Consider the following 23,967-nt stretch of genomic DNA (forward strand, 5'->3'; position numbering starts at 1 on the left):
ATGTGTCATGTTATTTCTCTGTTTGATTTGAATTATTTTCCAAATTGCATAACTATTTTCCATGAGCTTGAAATTATGTTCTTTGCTTTCCAAATGGCTGCACAGTCTTTACTGATATAACCAGTGATCAAACACTATTTACCGGAGAAGGAGATTACCAGTTTGAAATTTACAGGTTTATGAAAAAATATAGTAAGTAAGGTGGGATTTTATATGTCTGTTGAAAGAAAGAAATGTTAGGCACTTGTTCCCTTGCCCTTTAAGAATTGATTTCTTTCTTTCTGGGCAGCAATTTTTTTTTTTCTAAAATGGCATAATTTTGCACATGTGCATGTGTACACACATATAATAATATTCTGAAATTCAGAAAGAAAGAAACAGTCAAAAGGGAGCAGCATCATTAATAACCAATAAGATGGTTATGTACATCTACCAATAATTGTTTAACATCTGCTTTTATCCTGTGTTGCTGGTGAAACTTTTTCATGATGTTCAACGTAAAAACACTTCCACTTGATCTGCTTCAAGCAGTAGTACCGTTAAGAGCTTATTGTTTTAGGAACCATCAGTTTTTGCAAACGATTAGCATTTTAATTATTGAGTCGGAGATATAAAATGCAGGTATAAAATCTTTGTAATGTGTATTAAAGTTTATTAGGTAGGTTTTGTTTTAAATTTATGTAAAGAATTATTGTTTGATTAAAACGCACGGCATTTCCAATACTTTTAAACTGAGTGCAACTGGTTATACAGTAGTTGAAAATTAAATGAGTGTTTATTAACATTAATTAGCATGTTAGAATTTAATACAAATATGGGGTACATTCTCAGTTAATACCATTTATTGCAAGCTTGATTATTGTATACACCCCTTATTTACGTAAGTGAACGATTTAATTTTTACACAAAGGAATCTGAAGTAAGGCCACTTCTTTTATCTCGTGCTGCTGTGGTATCCACTCACATGTGCTACTTACAAATGAAAGAAATCTTCATCGTTCCTTTTTCTCGGTTTAGTTAAGAAGCAGACACTTAATTTTAACTGTAAATAATAACACAGTATAATAATAATTAAATTGCACAGTATGAGGCTAGTAAAAGAAATTAGCACAGTAGGTAGTCGGGCTTGAACTGTCAGTAATAGCCCTTTAAATAACATAGTAAGAGGCTAGCAAATGAAATTCTAACATTTTTCTTTTTAAATGATATCATGTACTTATTTACATTTTCCCTGAGGATGACAGTATGATATAAAATACAGCATTCTGGACACCTGTTTCCTCTATCTTGGGTGAATTTACAACTTGGTTGATATTTTCGTGAGACCTCTTAACAGTATTCAATACAGCATTATGAAATTTGTTTCTTGTATCTCTGTTTGTATTTACTACTTGGTTGATCCTTTCATGATATTTTATGGTCAGCAGTGTTGTGTCCAGCATTATGAACTTTGTGTTCTGTAGTTGTGTATTTATAACTATGGTGGTACTACTTAATAGAGATATTCAGTGTAGCATTTTGAACTGTTACTTATAGCTGTGACTGTATATAGAGCTTGTTTGACATTCTAGAATTGAAACAACTATTATTCTATTTCAATAATTACTTTTCAGACATAGCATCAACTGTTATTTAGTCTTTCAGTGTACTCTTTATGCCCTGAATTTAAAACAAGCCCATTTTTTAATTAACTGTTGTGCCAAATAATATTAATTTAGTTATTGATTTGGAAATGTGTTGAACTTTACTTACCCTATAACAGTACACGTTCACTTTTGTTCATAAATAGTGTATTGTTGTAACAAAAAAATAATAATTTAGGTTACTTTTAAATGTAGCTCAATTCTCTGCAGTTTCTGTTGGTATCAACTGTGTTTATTTTATCATTTAGGCATGTTTCATTTTGACTTCATAGTGAGCTGTTTAGAAATATCTGACTCCATTAAAAGTGACCAACAACAAATATTTAATAAACATTTAAAAAAAAATTCAAGCTCACTGCTAAGAAGTTTAAAAACAGATTGTCTGAAATTCTAAAAGAGACAGCTATGAAACTTTTATTTAACAATTGAAATTTACTCTTCTTTAAATATAGAGAGCTCAGCAAGTTAAATGATGGTAAAGAGAACATGACGTCAACATTTATTTTAGTGAAGTGGTAAGTTATTAATTTCTGTGCAGTCACAAATGGGTGTAAGAGTTTCATGTGAAAAAAAGTAATGCATATGAATGTGAATAGTATTCTAAAGCTTGGGTAAGCTGTCATAAGTAAGTTATATGTGACAGATTTGCTTTGTGTGCCATCTGTCTGAATATCACATTAACCCTGTGATAGGTCAAAGTATGCATGTCATGACTTTTTTACGAAGTTATATTCAAAGTTTAATTAAACATCTTTGTTATCAATGTATTTCAGTAAACTCAGCATCAAAGTGTAGTTTATGATTCAAAGTTCATATTATCTAACTTTTAATTTCTTGATTTCAGAAAGAAATATTTAATTACATTTTCACTCTTCAGTTGTCTGTATTACATGGCTTGTCTGAACTCCAAATTGCTCAGGATATAAGTTTAGAACCTCCAATCTTTTCTGTTTTGTGAAAAATAATTTCACACATCTGAAATATAGTCTTTGAAAAAGGCATTAACTATTTGGGGCATTGCTATTGTATTACTTATAACCAATGTAAAAAACAGATTTATTTTCTTTAAAATATTTCTTATACAGTTATTTTATTTTGCTGCCTGATATTTAGCCCTGGTTTCGTTGTTTGCAATCATTCAAAGCAGATAACAGAATTTTTAAAGCTTTTTATAGGTTATGTAGAAAGCCAATTAAATTACTTTAGTTTTAGGATACACTTTTCTGTTGCCCAATAATATTTTGTTCTCAAATACATATTTGAAAGGAACATTAATGAAGATGTGGAGAACTAAAATACTAAGGACAAATTTGTGTTAACAAAGTACTCAAGTGCAAATTATAAAAAAAATGCTACAACTGTAATACAAGTTCAAATTTTTTTGCACAAACATCTTTTATTTATTGTTATTTTCGATGATAAAAAGCAAATAAAAAAATCTTACCAGACCAGCTTGAGCTAATATTTCATATGATTTTAACCTGACTGATTGTATACACTGAGTTTCCTCTGTGGTTAATTGGAAGTTATGTACTTAGTGTATAAACTGTGTTGGAAAGAAATAAATGTAAAAGAAAGTAGATATGAAAAAGCAAGAAAGCGAGGCTCTTAAGATAAGTAATTGTCTTTTACAAGCTGCATTCATTCAAAAAAATAAAGGTGTCAATTTTATTTAATTTTACTTTAAATTGATTTTCTGTAGTTAGTGGTAGGGCAAAGAAAATACATTAAATACAAAGTTTTACAAAAAAAAAACACATAAAGAAACAACATTTTAATATTCATTAAAGAGTGGTGTTAACATCCATGCCCAAGACCTGCACTAAAGGGGTTGAGACTAAGACATAGAAATAAATTACACAATGAAAAAATAAGGCAAGTAGAATAAAAATGTCATGCATCAACCTATTAACATCTTAACCACAAATCTTTTACATGTTAACTCCACAATCTTTGTGTTAACATTTCCTCCTGTGAACAAAATAAAGGTCATCATAACAACATTGGAGTTAGTAAATTCTGTATAATCTTTGAAGCCAAACAGGGTCATATCATATCTAATAGACATGTTGAATATCAAAGATAATCCTCTGGGTGTGGATTCCTGTTCGTGGTGAGGGGACCTCCCAAGGAAGGTTCTGTTCTTTCAGTTTACCTCCTCTGGGATCCAAACATCCACCCACGTGTTTGCCGTGCATGGCGACCTGTGAAGGGGAGGAGAGGATCCTGGTGGTTGAGGGGTCCAACTCTAACACACCACTTTAGCCTTGAATTCCTGTAGATGGGCAGCCTTTGGGTGGCTCCCCTTAGGTCAATAGGCTGGTCTACTTGGGCTAGAGTCAACCAAGTACCAGTGTTGGAAGTTCTCAACGGATGTTGTGGACATTGTGTCTGATGCTGGTGTTTGGGTGTAGTGCTCACGAAACACTGGCGTTGCTACAATATCCTTGCATGACATTGTAGTGCGTCCCCTCGTAGGGCTCCATGGTGGGTGGGGTCAGTGGGTTCTGAAATTTTCCTTTTTTCCTATGGATCCTTCAACAAAAAATTTAAATAAAATAGTGAAAAAACAGTCAATAAGTAAACGACCACGTCTTGAAGACTCTGAGCAGCAATCTTCAACATCTGTAACACCTGTACCCCATTTTCTTATATTACATTCTCTTTCAGAAAAACCTTCAGGGCAAATGTCCCCCCTTTTTTATTCAGAAGGGACTAGAGGGACTTGCTGGCTCTCCAAAGTCAGTAAAGAAGCTTTGATCTGGAGACACATTGGTTGAAACATCCACATCCCAACACAGTGAACTCCTTTTGAATTCAACGGCAATTGGGGATATACCTATTGAGGTTACCCCTCATGCTACCATGAATTCATCACAAGAAGTTATTGTTGAGAGGGACTTGAAGAACGTCCTCGAGTCGGAGATTCTTGCTGGTCTCTCCACTCAAGGAGTTTCTGCAGTGAGGTACATCTCCACTCGCAAAGATGGAATTACACTGCCGACAAATATCCTCGTTTTGACATTTATATCACCACGTGCACCTGCCACCATCAAGGCAGGTTATCTAATTTGCAGGGTACGGCCATACATTCCAAACCCTCTTCGATGTTTCCAATGTCAGAGGTTCGGCCACTCAAAGACATCCTGTCGTGGTTCCCTGACATGTGCTCGTTGCGGTGGCAAGGACCATGATGCCTATGAATGTGACATGGACCCACAGTGCGTCAACTGCAATGGTTCCCACCATTCCTACTTTCGTTCTTGCCCAAAATGGTTGGAGGAAAAAAAGGGGCAGCGTTTGAAAACGACCCATAACATTAGTTATCCTGAGGCTCGGAAATTGCTGTCCGCCACTCCATCTCGGACATATGCTGCTGCACTTCGTTCCACAACTACAGTGGGAGTGCAGGCAGATTGCTCTGTACCTCCAAGAGAATAATTTTCAAAACATATGAAAAGCCTTTTGACCTCCATGGTTAAAAAAGGTTGATGAATCGATTTCTACACCCATCTCTGTTCCTCCCATACAATCCAACAAATCTCAAGATCCACATCCTTTGGTTTCAAATACAGGCTGTTCTTCTGATACATCCTTTTCTCCAACCCCACGATGCAAAACAATCATTCGTTCGCGTCCTCAGTCACTGGAATCTTCTTCCAACAACAAAGACCTACCCAATTGACCCAGGGCAGGATCCATGGAGGTCGATAGACCTCGTCCGAATAAGAACAATAAGGAAAAAAGACGTGGTTGTAAACAGAAGGGTTCTCCAGCCACTTCTCCTACCCATCATTAAAAATGGCTACCTTGGTACAAAGGAACTGTCGAGGTTTACGTTCTAATCTGGATGATATCAAAACACTGATTGCTTCCTACCATCCTGTTTGTCTTTCCTTACAAGAAACATTTCTAAAACCTGCTGATACAGTCATCATTCGGCAGTTTTCTCTGTACAGAAATGACAGGCTGTGTGATGGACGAGTACGTGGAGGGGTGGCACTATTGGTTGATCAGCATGTACCCACCCTGTCTTTGTCACTCAACATACCCTTGGAGGCCGTAACCATCCATGTTTCTTTGGGTCATACCATCACTGTTTATTCTCTCTACCTGTCCCCTGGAGAGACATATGATCAATCAGACCTTGATGCTCTCGTTGAACAGTTGCCGTCTCCATTTCTAATCCTGGGGGACTTAAATGGACATCATTCCCTCTGGGGAAGTGCTGTTATTGATAGGAGGGGTCGCTCTGTAGATCGTATGCTCTCTGATCACAATCTGTCTCTTTTCAATACTGGTACTTCCACTTATTTTCACGCACCTAGTCAGTCCTTTACCGCTATTGATCTCTCGGTTTGCTCCCCTTCATTATTTTCCCATTTTTCATGCAGGGTTGACAATAATCCACTAGGCAGTGATCATTTTCCTATACTTTTGAGAGAGACTGGCCGTGGTTGATGCCATCCTACCCGCGTGCCCCGGTGGAAGCTGGACGAGGCAGACTGGTCCACTTTCACTGCTCTCGCAGAACTTGATCCTGCCATTGTGAATCAGCCATCAATAGACGACTGTGTGGCAGCGGTAACTGACTCTATTATACAAACAGCTGCTCAGTGTATTCCAAAAACCTCGATACATTTTCCACGATATCCTCGTCCATGGTGAAATCCTGCTTGCCACTTGGCACGGAAGGCTCAAAAATGGGCCTGGGATACTTTCCGTAGATATCCTCTCTTTCGAACCGCATCGCTTTCAAATGGGCCCGTGCACATGCTTGGTGGGTAAGACGTCAAAGCCAAAAGGAATCTTGGATTAAGTTCACAACAAGCATATCTTCTACCACCAGTTCCAAGGTCATATTGGACAGAATTTGAAAGGTCAGTGGGCACTACAATTCTGTCCCCCTCTCCATCTTGCTCTCTGATGGCCAAGAGGTAGCTGATGTCCAGAGCATCGCTGATACTCTACATGAAAGCTTTTGTCAGGTATCTAGCACTTCTGCTTGTTCCTCCACCTTCTTGGCCATCAAGACTCGGGCAGAGCGTTCACCTCTTTCCTTTCAAACTGACTGTCTTTTTTACTATAATTCTCCCTTTACACTAGTGGAACTGAAAATGGACCTTCATTGGTCTAGCAGTACATCTGTTGGACCTGATGATGTACACTATGACATGCTGCGCTATCTCTCTCCTGCTTCTCTTGATATTCTTCTACTTTTTAGGAATGTTTTTCCTGATGCCTGGTGCCAGGCTATTATCTTACCCTTCTCTAAACCTGGAAAAGATCCCAAGATTCCTTCACACTACCGTCCAATTGCTTTGATGAGCTGTCTTTGTAAGACCCAAGAGAAGATGGTTAATGCTCGTCTTATTTGGTTCCTGGAATCAAACAACCTTCTCTCGCCCACCCAGTGTGAGTTCCGACAACAGCATTCCACCATGGACCACCTAATTTGCCTTGAAACATCAATCAGAGAAGCCTTTCTCAAACGCCAACATCTTGTTTCAATATTCTTTGACATTGAGAAGGCTTATGACACAACATGGAGGTATGGAATTTTGCGAGACCTCTATATATATGGGTTATGTAGCCATTTACCTATGTTTATTAAAAAATTTTTAATGGACAGGAGATTCCAAGTTCATGTAGGTTCAACACTTTCCCGTTCTTTTGTACAGGAACGTGGGGTCCCTCAGGGCTGTATTTTGAGTGTAACACTTTTCAGTATAAAGATAAATGCCATCACTGAACAACTCCCTCTCACTGTTGCAAACGGGCTCTATGTGGATGACTTTCACATCTCATGTAAGTCGTCGAACACGAGATATATTGAGCAGCAACTACAAACTGCCCTCAATCGTGTACTGAAGTGGACTATGGCGAACGGCTTTTATATTTCTCTCTCTAAAACCGTTTGCATGCACTTTTGCCACCAACTGGGTATCCACCCTGATCCTGAACTCCGTATTGGTGAAGTTTCGCTGCCAGTGGTCACTGAGATCAAGTTCTTGGGGCTTATCTTTGACCAAAAGCTTACCTTTATACCACACTTAAAGCAGCTATGGGTCAAATGCACAAGAGCACTGAACATCCTCCGTGTCCTCTCTACCACCAGTCGGGAAGTGAATCGATGTTCTATGTTAAAGATATATCGTGCTCTTATTCGTTCAAAACTTGACTATGGATCAATGGTCTATGGCTCTGCCAGACCCTCGGCCTTAAAGATGCTGGACCCCATTCATCATCAAGGACTTCGACTCTGCACTAGGGCTTTCCGCACCTCCCCAGTTCAGAGCTTATATGTGGAATCTCATGAACCTTCTCTACACCTTTGTTGTTTGCAACTGTCTTTACTGTATTCTTCGAAACTTCGCTCCTTACCAAAAGCATCCCACTTGGAGATATGTTTTCCTTCCTTAGTGGGTCTTACTTTTTCAAAACAAGCGATCTGCTATTGCTCCTTTTGGCCTTCTCATCCAGGCGCAATTGGATGAATTGGGCCTGTCCTTGTAGAAAACATTGCAGAATCCACTGGTCAGCTTATCCCCCCATGGCTTATTACAGCCCCCAAATGTGACCTTTCTTTAAGTCATCTGAAAAAGGCAGATACTCCCGATTGGAAGTACCGTCTTTTATTTACTGAACATCTTTCGAACACCCTTTCTATTCTAATTTATACGGATCATTCAAAATCAGGTGACTCTATGGACTCTGCCATGGTTTTTTGCAGTTTGGTGGTTGCGTGCAGAATCCCCTCTACAGCTTCTGTGTTCACTGCTGAACTGTACACCATTTCTCTTGCCCTGGATCATATTGAAGCTGAGCAGTACCCCAACTGCACTATTTATACTGACTCCCTTAGTTCTCTACTGGCCCTGGAATCACTTCACTTTGGCTCACACCCTGTTCTCGCTGATATTCAAAACCGACTGGCCCATTTCTCATTTACATCTACTTCTATCCAGTTTTTCTGGATACCAGGCCACGTTGGTATTCGTGGGAATGAGCTTGCAGACACGGCAGCTAAATCTATCTGCTCTGGCACTATCACCATTGTGCTTATTCCGTACATGGACTATGGTCCTGTATTCAAGGCTTGGCTCCATGCCATCTGGCAGTCCATTTGGAGTGAGCAATGTGACAACAAACGTTTTCAAATAAAACCCTATATTGGGCTTTGGCCGTCTAGCTTCCGTAAGGTTTGGAAGGAGGAAGTTGTTCTGACTAGACTACGCATTGGTCACAGTTTTTTAACTCATAGTTTTCTTTTATCTGGAACTGATGCACCAGTGTGTAGTTTGTTTAACACTCAAATCACTGTGAGCCACATTTTACTTTCCTGCCATCGTTATGACTCTCAACGACAGCACAATTTTAAACATGTTCTGTCCCAGGGTTTGTCTGTGACATTGGACAGTGTTATTTGTAATGGTGACACTGTCGACCTTGATAAAGTTTTTAGTTTTTTAATGGACATTAATCTTTTTAACCTCATTTAAATGTTTCTTATTTATTCATTACACCTTTTTAATCGTGGTTCCCTTTTCAGTCTCAATCTCTCTAGTTCAGTTTGACATTGTAAAATGGCCAGAACATTAAATAACTCGACACCAGGACTGGAAAGGCCAACTTCAGGTGACTAACGCTGCTGTTTGAACTATCCGTTTGAACTACCCGTTAGTCATTCTGGGAGTTGTTATTACACTTTTGCTGCATGTCATTTAACACTTTTATTACTTTACCTTTTAGTACTGGCCATAATGACATATAACCCAGAACCAGGACTGAAAAGACTAACTTCAGATGACTGACGGTGGTTCTTGTACTCATCTGTTAGTCTTCCTGGCGGGTTATGATCATTACCATTCTGCTACAGGAAGTCCTTTACAACTTTGTAGACTTGATGTCAACATTGGTTTTACGCCATTTTATGTTTTGTTTATACCTTCGTTTCTTTTTACGAATTTTACTACATCTACTTTACTTTTACCTTTTTACAGGGCGTTTGTCTAATTTTTATTATGATTTTGCTATATGTCTTTTAAAACTTTTATTAGTTTACCTTTTGATAATGGCTGTCATGACAACGTAACTGGAACCAAGACTGGAAAGGCCAACTTCAGGTGACTGACGGTGGTTCTTGTACTTACCTGTTAGTCTTCCTGGTGGGTTATGATCATTACCATTTTGTTAGAGAAAGTCCTTTACAATTTCATTTACTCTGCTTTCTCTCTTAACATTGTAGACTAGGTGTCAACATTAATTTTATACTTTTTCTGTTTTTCAATGATGTTTTGTTTTACCTTCATTCCCTTTTATGTATTTTACTACATTTAATTTATTTTTACCTTTTTACTGGTCATTTGGCACAGATAGCCTAGCTGCTTTGTGCCATAAAACACTAAATCAGTCAATCAATCAAAGATAATCATTAACATTTCATGTAAATTCCTTCACCAAATGTGTATTGCATCGTATAGTAACAGTAAGTTTTGAATGGCATTTGTTATAACTATGGATTAGTATTCAGATAATGTAGTGGTTGATGAATTAAACAAAAATAAGGGAGACGCTATAAAAATCACTGCAAAAATGTAGTACCAAGGGGGTTTTACAAGTAAAATATCTTTGATGCTACACAGTGTATGTTGAGCACTTAATAATCCTTGGTAGATAACTGGTCTAATACTGTTAAAATTTAAAACTTAAAATTTAGTTGGTTTCATTTTCAAAACCTGTAAAATATTGAGATTTAGACCTGGGGATTCAAGACCAAGAACTCCGAAGGGTGGTTTTGAGACCTACAACACAGTTTAAAAGGTCTTTGAGATTATGCAAATGAAATATAAAAACTTTAAAATGAAAAGTATTATTTTTAATCTTTGTATGAAAATCACTTATCACAAACATACTCAGTAGAGACTTTGTAAATTTACACAAATTTTTTGTGAGAATACTTTTATTAAAAACCTGATTTTATTGTGTACAGCAGACTTTTAATGTTAACTAAAAGTTTGGCAAATTTTGTGAAACTACTATGTACATTCAGTTATTATCCATTGGATACATACTTTAAAACAGTGTAAAGTATGCTTTATTAGATATTTATTGTAATGTATGATCTGATATGTTTACATATCTTGATTATTTTAAGAATCTAAACATTATAAATGTAATATCGGTATAGAATGTGTTTAAATTATTTTAATTATAAATTTAACATGGTTATTAAAACTAGTTATTGTAATGTGTTTTGTACTTGAGCTTATTGCTTCTTCACAACAAATTCTTTTAAAGCATGTTTACCATCTTCCCTGGATTTGAGTGTCAGTTTGCATGTTTTCTATAGGATTTAGTGGGTTTGCTACAGTGTTCTCATTTTTATAATTAGTTATTTTACATGTTTTCTTTTTAAAAATGTTCCTTTGGTATAAGACTATTCAAGAAATATTTTTTATCAAAATGTTATTTACAATGAATCTTAGACATTATATTAGAGTTATGTGTGTGCAAGGAAAATATCCTGTCAAACTTCTTCAAGAATGGGACAAGTTTGCAAAGAATAAAACTACTCTCAATGATCGTCCAGGTAGTGTAAATAAGTGTGTTATTGTTTAGGTTTTAAAGCATTTGAAATATTGAGTTATTTTGTTTTACTGTGATATATATCTTAATAATACAGTGTTATTCAAGTCTGATTTACCAATAATATTTAGTTGACAATTTGGCAGTTTCTGCAGACTTTTTGTGAAATTCTTTAATAAGGACAACTGATAGGCCTCCTATAACTTAAGCCTCACTTTGTATTTTATTAAAAAGCACATTTCAAAGCTGTTTTTTGCTCAAAATATCTGTTGTTGTTTTTTAAGTTTAAATTTGTAAAAAAATCTATATTTGTTTTTCCCACAAATTATATTAATTGATTTGAAAGTGAAGAAATGCCATTACCAAGCAGAGTTGATCAAAACTTTTAAGTACCAATATAGGATTTAGCAATATTGTGCTGATTTGAGGTGGATATGTATCATCTCAGCATGCACTACAGAACCAGATGTCTTGGATTTAGATCTTACTGGTGTGTCTTGTTACATTTGCAATTATTCTCATGTAATTAATTATGATTTGCATGTTGTATTTTAGTGATCTAGTTGTTTTAGTGATATTTTCAGCAAGTACGATAAATGGTTATAGTAGTTGTGTTGAATATAAAGGTTCAAGGACTTGGATCCTTACACTAACATATTAATAATACCTGATGATGAGAAGCAAAATCATGTGAGAAACAAAATCTTGAATATTTTGTTAAAAAATACAAACTTATGATTTGGGATAAGCAGAAGTGCACTTGACACCTGAAATGTATTTGAGATCATTAAATAAATTATTGTTAAATCTGCATGAATGTAATATTTTGTGTGTTAAAACAACTATAGCTTTTTTATAATTTAGATACAAGAATTTCTTCAGTGATTTCATCTCTTCTGATGTAAATTAATTTGCCATTTTTTGAAAGTATCTATATCTCTGATGTAGTTTAATGGGTTCTTGTAATATTCACTTAGTCAGCATGAAATATTTAAGTGGTGAAATTTTGTTTTATCCAGATATATTTGACAAAATTCAGCTGTATATTGTATTTGAGTTCTCTGATGGAGGTTGTGATCTAGAGTCTTTCCATGTAAGTAGATTATTTACTGGAAACTTTGATACCATCAAAGATAAACACTCAGGTTATATTGTTCTGTGCAGTGTAGTATAAGTAATGACTGTTTTTTTGCACTCCAAGTGAACTACAGTTTCTTTATTAAGATAAAACTGAGCCACATCTTTCTTTTTTTATTCATGCTCATTATACTCCAAGTTTAAAAGTAATAATGTTTCTTAAACGTCCATTATAATAAGGATGAACAGTTCTGGACAGCTTAAAGTTGAAATTGTTATATATGATTTAATCTTGCTGTTGTAGCAGTTCTGAGTGTTTATTTGAAATGAAACTTTGATTGTTATGACTTGCATCATTATGTAGCTCACCATTTTCATTCTTTGAATGTACCCAATTTATTGTAATTTTCTTTATTTTCTTGGGTGTCATAAAACATTATTTCTTTAAATAGCTTTAAAACTATAAGAAATAGATTTTTGGATATTTACTGTTTGTGAAAGATAATAGAAAATACTTTTAGATTTATATTTGTGAAAAAGGTGGAAATTAAACACATTGAGAAAACTTATCCATGTTGAGATTGTAAAGCATGAATATGTTATATAATAAAGTATGATAAGAAAAACTATACCTTACACCAGAAAGTCATTGTTCTTTGTGCAAAAAGGTAGCTGACTAGTTAGTTAAAAAGTTTATTAAGACCGATGAATGTTTTCCACATACCTGTAAGTAATTAATAAAATTTCATATTAATCCTCTTTGCACAGATGCATCATGAGGTTTTTAGTGACATTAAAAATTTGGTTTGGTTTATTTGAATTTTGTGCAAAGCTACCCGAGGGCAATCTGCACTAGCCGATAATTTAGCAGTGTAAGTCTAGAGGGAAGCCAGCTAGTCATCACCACCCAACACCAACTTTTGGGCTACTCTTTTACCAACAAATAGTGGGATTGACCATCACATTATAACTCCCCCGTGGCTAAAAGAGTAAGCATGTTTGATGTGATGAGGATTTGAATCCACAATCCTCGGATTACAAGTCGAGTGCCTTAACCACCTGGCCATGCTGAGGCCTCATTCAAAATTGAAACTTTTTTCTGTCTGTGTTGTACCAATTAGAATGACATGAAAGTATAGCTAGTAATTTATACGTTAATAGTATATAAGTTTTAAGTTCTTAATTTTATAAGACAAAATTTTAAAACATCTTAAATTTAGCCGAATGAGAGAAATGTGACATTTTTTCACTTTTTCTCTAGGCATACCATCTATCATTTATTCACTACCCTTCTAATAAGTATGAAATTTAATGTGAATTACTCAGTGTAATACAATCATTGCTCATAAAATCATAATTTTTATAGTTTTCAATCTTGTTTTGAAATTGCACTCCACTTGCCACATCCTCTCTTTCAAGATTTGTAATATTATTTATAACCAATGGAAAGTCATGGCTTTCATCTGTTAAATGATGTATTATATTAAGTTATTTTCTTTACAGAGAATTGTCAATTTTTCTTTCAACACAAGCTTTGTTTCCATGGTAAATATAACTTTCTTGGATGAATTTGTAATGGTTTTTGTTGCCCAGTTAGAAAGCAAGACAAATTGTCTGCTTTTTGCAAGTTTCTATTTTATGTCCTCTGGTGCATTGTTTTATTAAATAAAAATTATTTAGTGTCCTACTACCATAAGTATATAAAAAAGTAGGGTTAAGAGTCATTGATAGTTGACAGAAAAAAAACAACAGCAAAGTACTGTATTTCTTGTTTTTCATGTTTATTATTTATTTATCATTTTAAAAGTAACTAAATTGTAAAAATAGGAATCTCTTTATGTTAGTTAAGGTTATATTAAGTAAAATAAATAACAATAATATAAATCTTTTGTGAGTCACTCATGTGAGCAACTTAGTGTAGCTTGTGGGTAATGTAACTCAACAGCATTACATGAGCTGCATGTTAACAGCTTATGATGGCATGAATAGTAGTTAGACACATTTCAGAGGACAATAATATTTAAGTATAAATATATGTATACTGTTACAAGTTTAAAGCTTCTAAGAATAAACAAATGTGATTTCATGTTACAACCTGGAGTCCATTCTAGAAAGAAAAAAAAAGGTAATTTAGCTTTATTTTGATTTTGTTGTTGTGATTATGAGGTTGGTAAAATTGACCTACCTTGTACAGATTTATGGTATAGAAAGTAACAGAAAAATATAGTTTTACTGAGAAGTTACTTTAATTTAGGAGGTTTTTGACATTATGCAAATAAATTGTAAAATATGTGTTTTTAAACTTAATATGAAAATCATTTTAGATTTCTATTAGGCAAAAAAAGAATTTATATTCACTGATAAATCTTTATTTAAAATTTTTCACTGATAAATCTGATTTTTTTTTTTTGTATGTGAAAGACTTGTAATGTTCACTAAATGTCTGCCAAATTTTGTTAAAATACACATACTTTATTAAAACTATAAGATTTGAAAGGAGTACATAGTAGTTGTGTGGTTGATCAATTCATCTGAGCCTGTGTAGAGAAAGTTAGTGTTTTGACTCACTGGTCTTTGTTTCTGTTTATGAAATCAAGGCCACACTGATTGTATAATTAATATAAGATACAGTTACTATGACTTTCTCCAATTTAAATGCCCCATTCAGTATTCTTTTCTGGTGAGAGAAACTTTCCCATACATATTCAGTTCACAATACTTGTAATCATGTGGATTGGTTAAGTACAATCTCTTACATATCATGAAGGTTGTCAGATTTCCTTGTTTTCAGATAACTACCAAATCTGCTGACTTAGCTGTTATTTGCTTCTCAATGTTGGTGGTAAACAAAACAGATTCATTCTTTGAATATGTATTTCAAAGGTAATAATACCCCAGTGAGAAGTTCAACTGTTTTAATATTTATCACTCGGACAACAACATCATACATAATTTAATACTTAATTACCCTGTCTAAGGTAGACAGGTCTCCTTCAGGAATTGTTATAGCTTGCAGACAAATGTTTTTTAACTGAAATTTGTAAGAAAAAGCACAGTGAGGTTCAAGTGTATTTCTGGTACTACTAAAAGCATCACAAAAATGATTTCCAATTTGCCCCTAATAAAGAAAGGTTTACCTTTTAAAACTACTTGAATTATGGGGTTTTGTATTTTTTCTTAAATTTCTATATTGAACTCATGCATTTTCCTAAATCATGAATGAATCTGTTATAATATCTCTGTACTAAGTCTGTTTTGATGTACATGTTCAGCTTTATAGAAAAGCTTCAAGGTATAAGTGAAACAGTGCTATGCTATTTCTCTCAAAGTAAATGCTAGACATTGGTAATATCATATTCCATCATAGCTCTAGATATTTTGTTATTCATTGCATGTGTTTGCTGTAGAAGTAGTACTAGTGCATTAGTTATAAAATTCATAACTGACCCATTTCATAGATTACTTCAATCATCACCTTGATGATCCAGCATGTCTGCTTCTGCCATTGTAATTAACTCCTTAATCCTGTGCTCAGTACAGTTGATGAGGTGAAAAGTTATAGAGTTAGGTACTTATGCACTAAAATATAACTAATCACTATGCACTTTAAGTATATTAAGTTAGATTTTGATGCTCACTTAGAAATTCTGAGACAGTGTATGACCCTGACAAACTAGTAACATGTCAATATCTTCCTTGTACATGGGACAAACAGAAGTAATCAATTTTTTTTTGCTAACATACTAGAACAAATGGGTCTACTTGAAGATTTTCATTATTAAAATAGTTTTTAACTTTATGAGGGTATTTTATGCAATTGATCATGAGGAATAACCAACACTCCAGCATTGAAAATTGGCACTTTCTTGCAATGTGTACAACTGAAATTATCATATTTTTTATCTAGTTTCTTCACTGTTAAGAAATAATACTATTTTTACTGTCATTCATTTATACTGAATAATTTATGTTTCTCATTGACTTGAGTAACTGAGTCACACAAACTGCAGTACTGACTTGCATCTTTTACATTTATTAACCCAACTGCACAAAGATTTTTGAAAACAGCAAGATCATTTGTGTAAGAATAGCTCTGATCATAGAAGTGAGGTAGAGTACTATGTCACCTATACTTAACTGACTGAATTACAATGTCTTCTACTGGGTACATTAAAAACTGTTTTCAAAAATATTTCAGTTTACTTTTAAAAAGGAAAACATAACAATGATACTTGTGGGTACAACCTGTGATATTAGCAGTTTACAATACTATTCATGACTAATAAATTTATTACTGTCAGTTAAGTGATTTATGATTTTTGTATTTAGTGTAATTTATGATGACTGGTTCTGTATGTAAGAAATGCAGTTCTTTGCTGTGTTCCGATTGTTGGAGAAGTGCCTATTGAGTGTCACTAATAAAGTACTTCTGACTTGTAGGTACTGACTGGTGTGTATGTTGCTATACAAGACATGACACAGAGTTACATGGAGCAACATGTTTGACAAGGGATTGATCAGTTCATCTGGTTTAGACATGTATTGTTTAATATCTAATTAACATATGTATTGTTTAACAAAATCAGAGAGCCAGTTGTGAAGGCTCTAGTTTTGCTCTTTAGGAGTATGAAATAATGTGTCAATAAAAATGATTAAAAATGTTTACCTAAGGAAATGAAAACTACATATCTTTTGTACTTACACTAGCAGTTCTTTAAAGAGTGAGTAATTTGAGAAGTTGTCTATTTGTAAGAGATGTTCTCAGCACAAAAAGCTAAGCTTACACCAAAAGGTTTTTATTTTATCAGTTCACCAGTGGTGAAGAAGCGATGAGTGTCTTGTGCTCTGGCAGTTGCAGAAGAAGCTCTTCAGTATGAACATCAAGATCTTCACTGGGGTAATATTTTGGTTGCACGAAGCAAGAAAGAAAATGTTGAATTTACCTTCAAAGGAAAGAATCTTACTTTCCCAGCTTGTGGAGTGTTTGTCTCTATTATTGACTTAACACTTTCTAGGTTCACTAAAGGTAATCTGTCTTAAGAGGAAATGTAAATTACATCTTTGTGTTTAAAGAATATGCACTGATATAGATAGATGATCATAAAAGGTTTAATAATTTTCTAACTGGCATATTTTTTGATCCAGTTCCTAAAGACTATCAATCAGACTTTTAAGACAGTTATAATTGTTAAAATTTTATCTTACAAAATAAATTGATATTATTCTAATATTTTATGTTTGAATTTAAATTTAGGTTACTTTCAGGATATCCAGAATTCAAATTCTGTTACTTTAACTAACTATGCATTTGCCAACATGAGCTATGGCTATTTGATTATTTTTGTTTACTATAAAAATAAAAATGTTGAAGTTATACATTGAGATAAATTGTTATTAATATAAATATAATATTATATCTGAATGTGGTATTTCAGCCTGTACAATTGTTTTTGACATTAATACTTACATGTTTAAATGACTTTAAAACAAATTTCCTTGGTTAGTTATAGAGCATTTTAGAACTTTGTAGTTTATAGATATAACACTTAAGATTCCTAACATAAATAGTTCATTATGTATCTTTGTCTTTAACAATGAACAACCAAAGGCATAAGACTCCAACATCATCATTACTGTGGAAAACAGTCACCTGCAGTTAATATGATTTTTATCAATAATTGTAGGTTTATTGGAGTAACACATCTGGAAGAGTGTACAGAGTAATTTTGCAAGCTGATAAGAAAATAAATTTCTCATTGTTACTAAATGTTCAACAGTTCACAAGAATTATGAAGAACAATTGTTCGAAATGTGGCCAGATAAAATATTTCTGTTTTGGTGTTGTATTTTTATAACAATTTTATTTTATGAGATTTGGAGGTTTTGAGTATCTTTGCATGTGCTTGGTTTTCAGGTGTTAGACAATAGTAGGTGATGCATTATTTTAAAAAATCTACATTTTCAAATGTAACTTCTATCTTTTCATGTATTGATTAAAATAGCTTTTTTCTCATATTACTGTTTAAGTGATGAAATTCAACATGAACAAAGTAAAAGGACTGTGTATAAAAATTCCTGCAGTTTTATGGTTTTTATCACAATATTTAGTCCTATTTGTTCCTAATGTTTGTGTATCATAGCATAACCTTAGTTTTTTGTCCTGGAAATTATGTGTGTAGTTATGAAAAGAGCTTGAAACTCTTTATTTCGCTTTAAGAAATAGCATACAAAACCTAAGTCTAAAAATGCTTTATATAAGTTAAGTATTGTGATATGGTAAGACATGTTTATTTAAATGGAAGTGAGAGGTTGTTTAATAATTTCTGAAAAGAAAAATTCTAACCAACGTTTGAGCTTTGTTGCTATAATGTATTACCTACCATGATATTTTCATTTTCCTTTATTACATTCTTTATGTAAAATATAAAAACTAATAAAGCACAACAAAAACATAATAACTCTGTAATGCATATTTCTCTTGCTTAAACAAGTTTTAAAAGGGGTTGTCTTAAGGCTGTAGTACACAAAGCACACCTCTCCTCCTTGTATTGTTTCCATAATCCATCTAAAGTATGAAGATAATGGTTACCAGTGGCTGTTTTAACACTGCAGTTTCACAGAAATTTAGTAAATGTGTCGACTTTTCCTTTATAACTTGTATTGAACAGTATGAATATGCATTTCACTTTTCAGCAACTGTTTGAGGTATATGATGATTGAATATGAATGGAAACCTTATATTTGTCACCTCTACCACCAAAGGTTATGTTTACACTCCTATGTGTGTGTGCTTGTGTGCAAGATTTCTCATAAACATCTGAATTGATTTGGATGACAGTTGGTATACATTTGGACTATGACCAAACATAAAAGTTGTTAGTTTTTGGAAGGTCACAGAGATTCAAAACATCAATATTGTGAATCAATATTTCACATTATTTTTGTTCTGTAACTCAACCATAAAAAGATTGGATTTTGATCAAACTTTGTGTATAATATTATTGCAAATTGTTCTGCCATAAATGGACCATGCCCATTAATAATAATGAACATAAGACAGGTTTTCTTTTTTTTCAAGTCTGAATGTAATCAATGCTACTTGGCAGAGGTATGCACTGTACTGAGTGCCCCTCTAGTTGTTATTGTTTTCAGGTAAAGATCCTTCATTAGGTTACAAACTATTACCTGGGTCCACATGGAAGGGTTGTGACATTGACCTATTTATTTGTGGATTTTCACCTGTAAAAAGATTTCATACTACTTACTATGGCTGTGGCATAACTTGTAGTCTTTTTCACAGTGGTTATTGTTCCCCTAGTTTAATCATTTTTCATTGTTTTTTCAATATCATTAAGCACAAGGAATATCTCTATTGTATAAATTCAAGACACTTGATGTGAACACAAATTTATTATCTGATTGTATTAATATCTTGTATCAGGAAAGGTTGTTTTGTACTCTTCCCAAAGTTGTTAATTTTTGGTAGCATTAAGTTACTTTTTAAATGGCAAACAGTACAAAATTTAATTTTGCCAAATGCCATTATACTGTGACTTTATATTGATTGTGGTCATTATGTGAATTTCTGATTTATATTCAAGGTTATTTTAATACAATGTGCTCAACTATATATGTAGGTTAACCCCATATCTTGACTAGACAAATCCAAATGTGTTAAATTCTTAGTTTCTTAATATAGGTTAATCTTTACAATTATCTAATAATTTAATTAGTTTAAGTAGAATGTCTTGGTGATTAAGAAGATGAGTGTTAAGACCTTTGTTAAGTAATGTATGGGTAATCTTTAAGTTAGAAGAGGTGAGTGAAGAATGTGTTTTTAAAGAATGTTTTGATTATTAAACTTCTTTACCTGAATAACTTATACCACATATTTAGAACTGTTTGTTATAGGAACGATGCTCTAGATTGGTTTTATACATAAGGACTATTAATTCAAGAAATAAACATACATAATGAAAACTTGAATATTTTTTGGTTTTAGTGTTTTTGTCATCTAGCACCTGGCATTTTGGCACTATTATATTGTGTTTACTGTACATCTTTTCTTGTTATTTCTGTATGAATATTCAGTAAAAACCATTAGAGATAATTACAACATAAATTCAATAATAAGCACTTTGTTGTAGCTGATTGATAAAAATGAGACTAGTATAATTTTCAGTTTAGCAGTAACCCCTAGTTACAGATAATTAATGTATAACTCAGTTATCAGTTTACAGTGAGAACAGTCTCTGTGTTTTGTATTTGTTTTGTTACAATACGTTTTTTTTATTTCAAATTGTCAAATATGTACATATATGTGAATGATATATGTAAGTATCTGGTATATACGGTTTATTTCTAATGCCTTTTTATATAAACAAAATTCATATTTGCACATTCTATCTTAGGATTTTGATATCTTTTTTCTCCATCACACCTTTAAATATTTATCACTTTATAAACATTGTTCATACATTCTAATAAAAGTGTGCCTTTTTCAACTAATCTTAAATATTTTATATAAGTTAGAACACAAGTTAAAATTTGAGAAACCCAGGAATACATTGAAAGTCTCATAATGCATTGTCAGATTTATTTGTTTCATGCTTCATTGTTTTATTTAGACTTTAAAGAGTACATAAAGGTGTTTGTAGTTTTGTGATTTAGTTAAATACTGGAGGTAGAAAACTTTTCTAAATGTTACAATAGAATATTTAAAATAAAATGTCACACAAATAGCTTAAAAACACTAAAATATTTCCAAAACATCTTTTATATTTGCTTCAGTATTTTTCAGGTAGAAAATTATTTTAATTTAGCTATATTGAGAGTAATCTCCATGTTTTGTATTTGTTTTGTTACAATACAGGATTTTTTCTCTTTCAGGCTGCCAAATATGTACATGTATGTAGGGTATCTGGTATATACAGTTTATTTCTAATGCTTTTTATGGCCCAGCATGGCCAGGTGGGTTAAGGCATTCAACTAGAAATCTGAGGGTTGTGGGTTAGAATCCTGGTCACACCAAACATACCTTTTCAGCAGTGGAGGCGTTACAATATGATCGTCAATCCCACTACAAGTACCTATATTCTCAGTTATGCTAACTAACAAGACATGCTTTAACAGATATGAGGTGTTCTTTCATTATAAAAATCCCAGGCACCTAGTTATCATAAAAAAAAGGTTAAGGAAAACTATCGTATTTATATGCAAGAAAGTATCAATTAATTGTGCAAATTTGTGGTAAGCACTGTTAAATATATGAACAAACAAACATTCTGAATTTAAGTGGTTTTCTACTAAATGAAACTAATTATGGCTAAATTAACTAACACATTCATGATTATTAACTTCAAAATGTAAAATAGAATTTTAGTTATAAACATTATACCATAAATTTAAGATTTTATTTCTATCTACCTTAGAAAAATAATATATTGATAATATTTATCTACTTTGTATTCAATGTTTTATTACTCTCACATTACACGTGGAGATGAAAATCTGAGAATGTTTATTTAATTTGAAGCATTGGAACCTATCATCTTGTGAATATGTGCAAATTGTATGCATGTATGATTAACTGACTACACAACAGACATTCAACTATTATTAAACTCTCGACAGTTATATTTGATTCATTAATAATTATGGTATTAATACAGAGAATTCTCAAGTTATGTTTAATATATTACTATGATACAAAAAATCTACGGAGAGAAACTTTTTGGTAATAAAATCTACAACTGTTTCCAACTTCTGATCAAAACAAAATACCTATATAGTTCAACTAAAAATTAAACGAGTAATGAATATTATATATGTCTAACATACCACCATACTTATGATGATTAGAAGGTATTGATTCATCTGTCATGGTACCTCAATGCAAGCAAATTTTTTGCTATAATCCCAAACACAAGATTCAGCTAGCTTAGAAGGTTTAGTTTTGTTCTAAACACATACCTTAAGATAACAATGCAAAATAATCCTCATAAACAAATATTTATATCAAACAATTTAACCAATACTAAAAATAAACTAACATTAAAGAAAGAAAAAATAAAACATTACTTTATTCACAGTCTACAACTATTTATCATCTTACCTTCATTCTTTCTAAATTTGTATTTACACCTGTAAATGGCTAGTTGAGAAATTAAATAAGACTTAACTTTTAATTTAAAAAATGAAACTTGACATCTTGCAGGACTTGTCTTGGAATAAGACATCAATAGTATCAGGTTTCTTAAGGGCAACACATAACTAGGTAACTAATCATACAACTTTTCAGGTGGCTATACGTTTTCTTTTTCCTTTTTTAAAAATCAAAGCATGCATAATCATTATTGGAAAGACTTTAACAATTTATAATAAAGCAGTATATAGTGACATTTAAAATTAACTTTGATTACTTATATGTTCCACTTACTTTTCAAGCAGAACTACAATAACTTGTGGGTTTACCCTTAAATACTTGCTATTTTCTTGTCCATAGTCATGAAAGTAGGTTGCCCAGTCCCATGTCATGAAAAGATCTAGAAGCTATTAGAAAATATAACTACAAAAATTCTCCAAGATACACTATAAGTCAGAAAGTAATAATAAGAAATCAGTTTTAGTGAAAGGAGACTGATGGACTCTGTGACTAAACTAAAATAATTGGAAGATGTGACATCAAAAAATATATGTAACTATTTTACTTAGTAGAGTTTCCACAGTTAATACATCTTTAATTATGTTTGTTTGTTTGTTTCTGAATTTTGTGCAATGCTACACGAGGGTTATCTGCACTAGCCATCCCTAATTTAGAAGTGTAAAACTAGACAGAAGTCAGCTAGGTATCCCTAATTTAACAGTGTAAGACTGGAGGGAACTACATACTTTAAATACTACACATTCACACTTAGACACAACTAGCTATCATCTGATCTTAACATTAGTAACAGAAGGTGTATTTAATAGCCTAAATATAAGCATTAGGTGTAACACATTATTGTAACAAAGGCTTAGTTGAAACACTACTCCATTGAAATCCTTGGTAACTTTTATCTTACTTTTGTCTATACCTCAATGTTAATAAACAACTGAAAACAATATAAATAAAATGCTATTTAACTTATTGTGGTGCAATAAGTGAGCCTAGAGTATTATTTGTTTTATAATTAAGCTTAAAAATGTACTGTGCAATAACTTACTCTAAGCTCAATAAAGACAAAATATCAATTCTAAATCTAAATAATTTCTGAATTAAATTGTTTTGTTGTATAACCAAAGTTAACAAGAATAAAAAACAAACCAATATGAATATTAAACATTCAACATAAATACCATAGTTGACCTAACAATATCAATTGATAGTTTTGTTACTAAACAATGATATAAATTGTAGACCATTACTATTAAAAAAAAAAGAAGCATGACATAAACTGTTTATTATATATATTAACACCAGAGGGACATTTAGAATGTTCCTTCTACCACACACATTATACTCTTTAACACTGTAAATACGTGACAGCCATAAAGCTTCTTATTTCCAAAGAATGCAACATGTAGATCTTCAATGTTTTCAGTTTACTAAAATGTTTAGTTAAAATAAAGTTATTTCAATTTTTAAGTCTATCTTATGCTACTTTTATCATTTTTATAA

General features: G+C 32.8%; 1 protein-coding gene and 1 long non-coding RNA gene across 21 annotated transcripts in view; one reads left to right on the forward strand and one right to left on the reverse strand.

Moving 5' to 3' along the window:
* On the forward strand, positions 1–23,934 carry LOC143229077 (uncharacterized). Of its 15 annotated transcripts, none has more exons than XR_013015638.1 (5): positions 1–192; positions 12,251–12,324; positions 13,812–13,853; positions 17,117–17,334; positions 21,198–23,934. It is a non-coding gene; the product is annotated as an uncharacterized LOC143229077 (long non-coding RNA). The 15 variants fall into 15 exon arrangements; XR_013015642.1 differs by lacking the exon at positions 21,198–23,934 and adding an exon at positions 2,096–2,158 and having other exon boundaries at positions 17,117–20,294; XR_013015639.1 differs by lacking the exon at positions 21,198–23,934 and adding an exon at positions 17,993–20,294.
* Positions 18,244–23,967, reverse strand: part of LOC143229076 (exocyst complex component 6-like) — an 18,325-nt gene continuing 12,601 nt past the window's right edge. For 3 of the 6 annotated variants that reach the window (XM_076460853.1, XM_076460851.1, XM_076460852.1), the window contains exon 4: positions 18,244–22,859. In XM_076460853.1, the coding sequence (XP_076316968.1) occupies positions 22,743–22,859 (117 nt within the window). In that variant the 3' untranslated portion in view covers positions 18,244–22,742. The remainder of the gene's footprint in view (positions 22,860–23,967) is intronic. The other 3 variants (XM_076460858.1, XM_076460857.1, XR_013015636.1) reach the window with 2 other exon arrangements.

The sequence above is a fragment of the Tachypleus tridentatus genome, chromosome 10, assembly GCF_004210375.1.
Source record: "Tachypleus tridentatus isolate NWPU-2018 chromosome 10, ASM421037v1, whole genome shotgun sequence".
Classification (NCBI taxonomy): domain Eukaryota; kingdom Metazoa; phylum Arthropoda; class Merostomata; order Xiphosura; family Limulidae; genus Tachypleus; species Tachypleus tridentatus.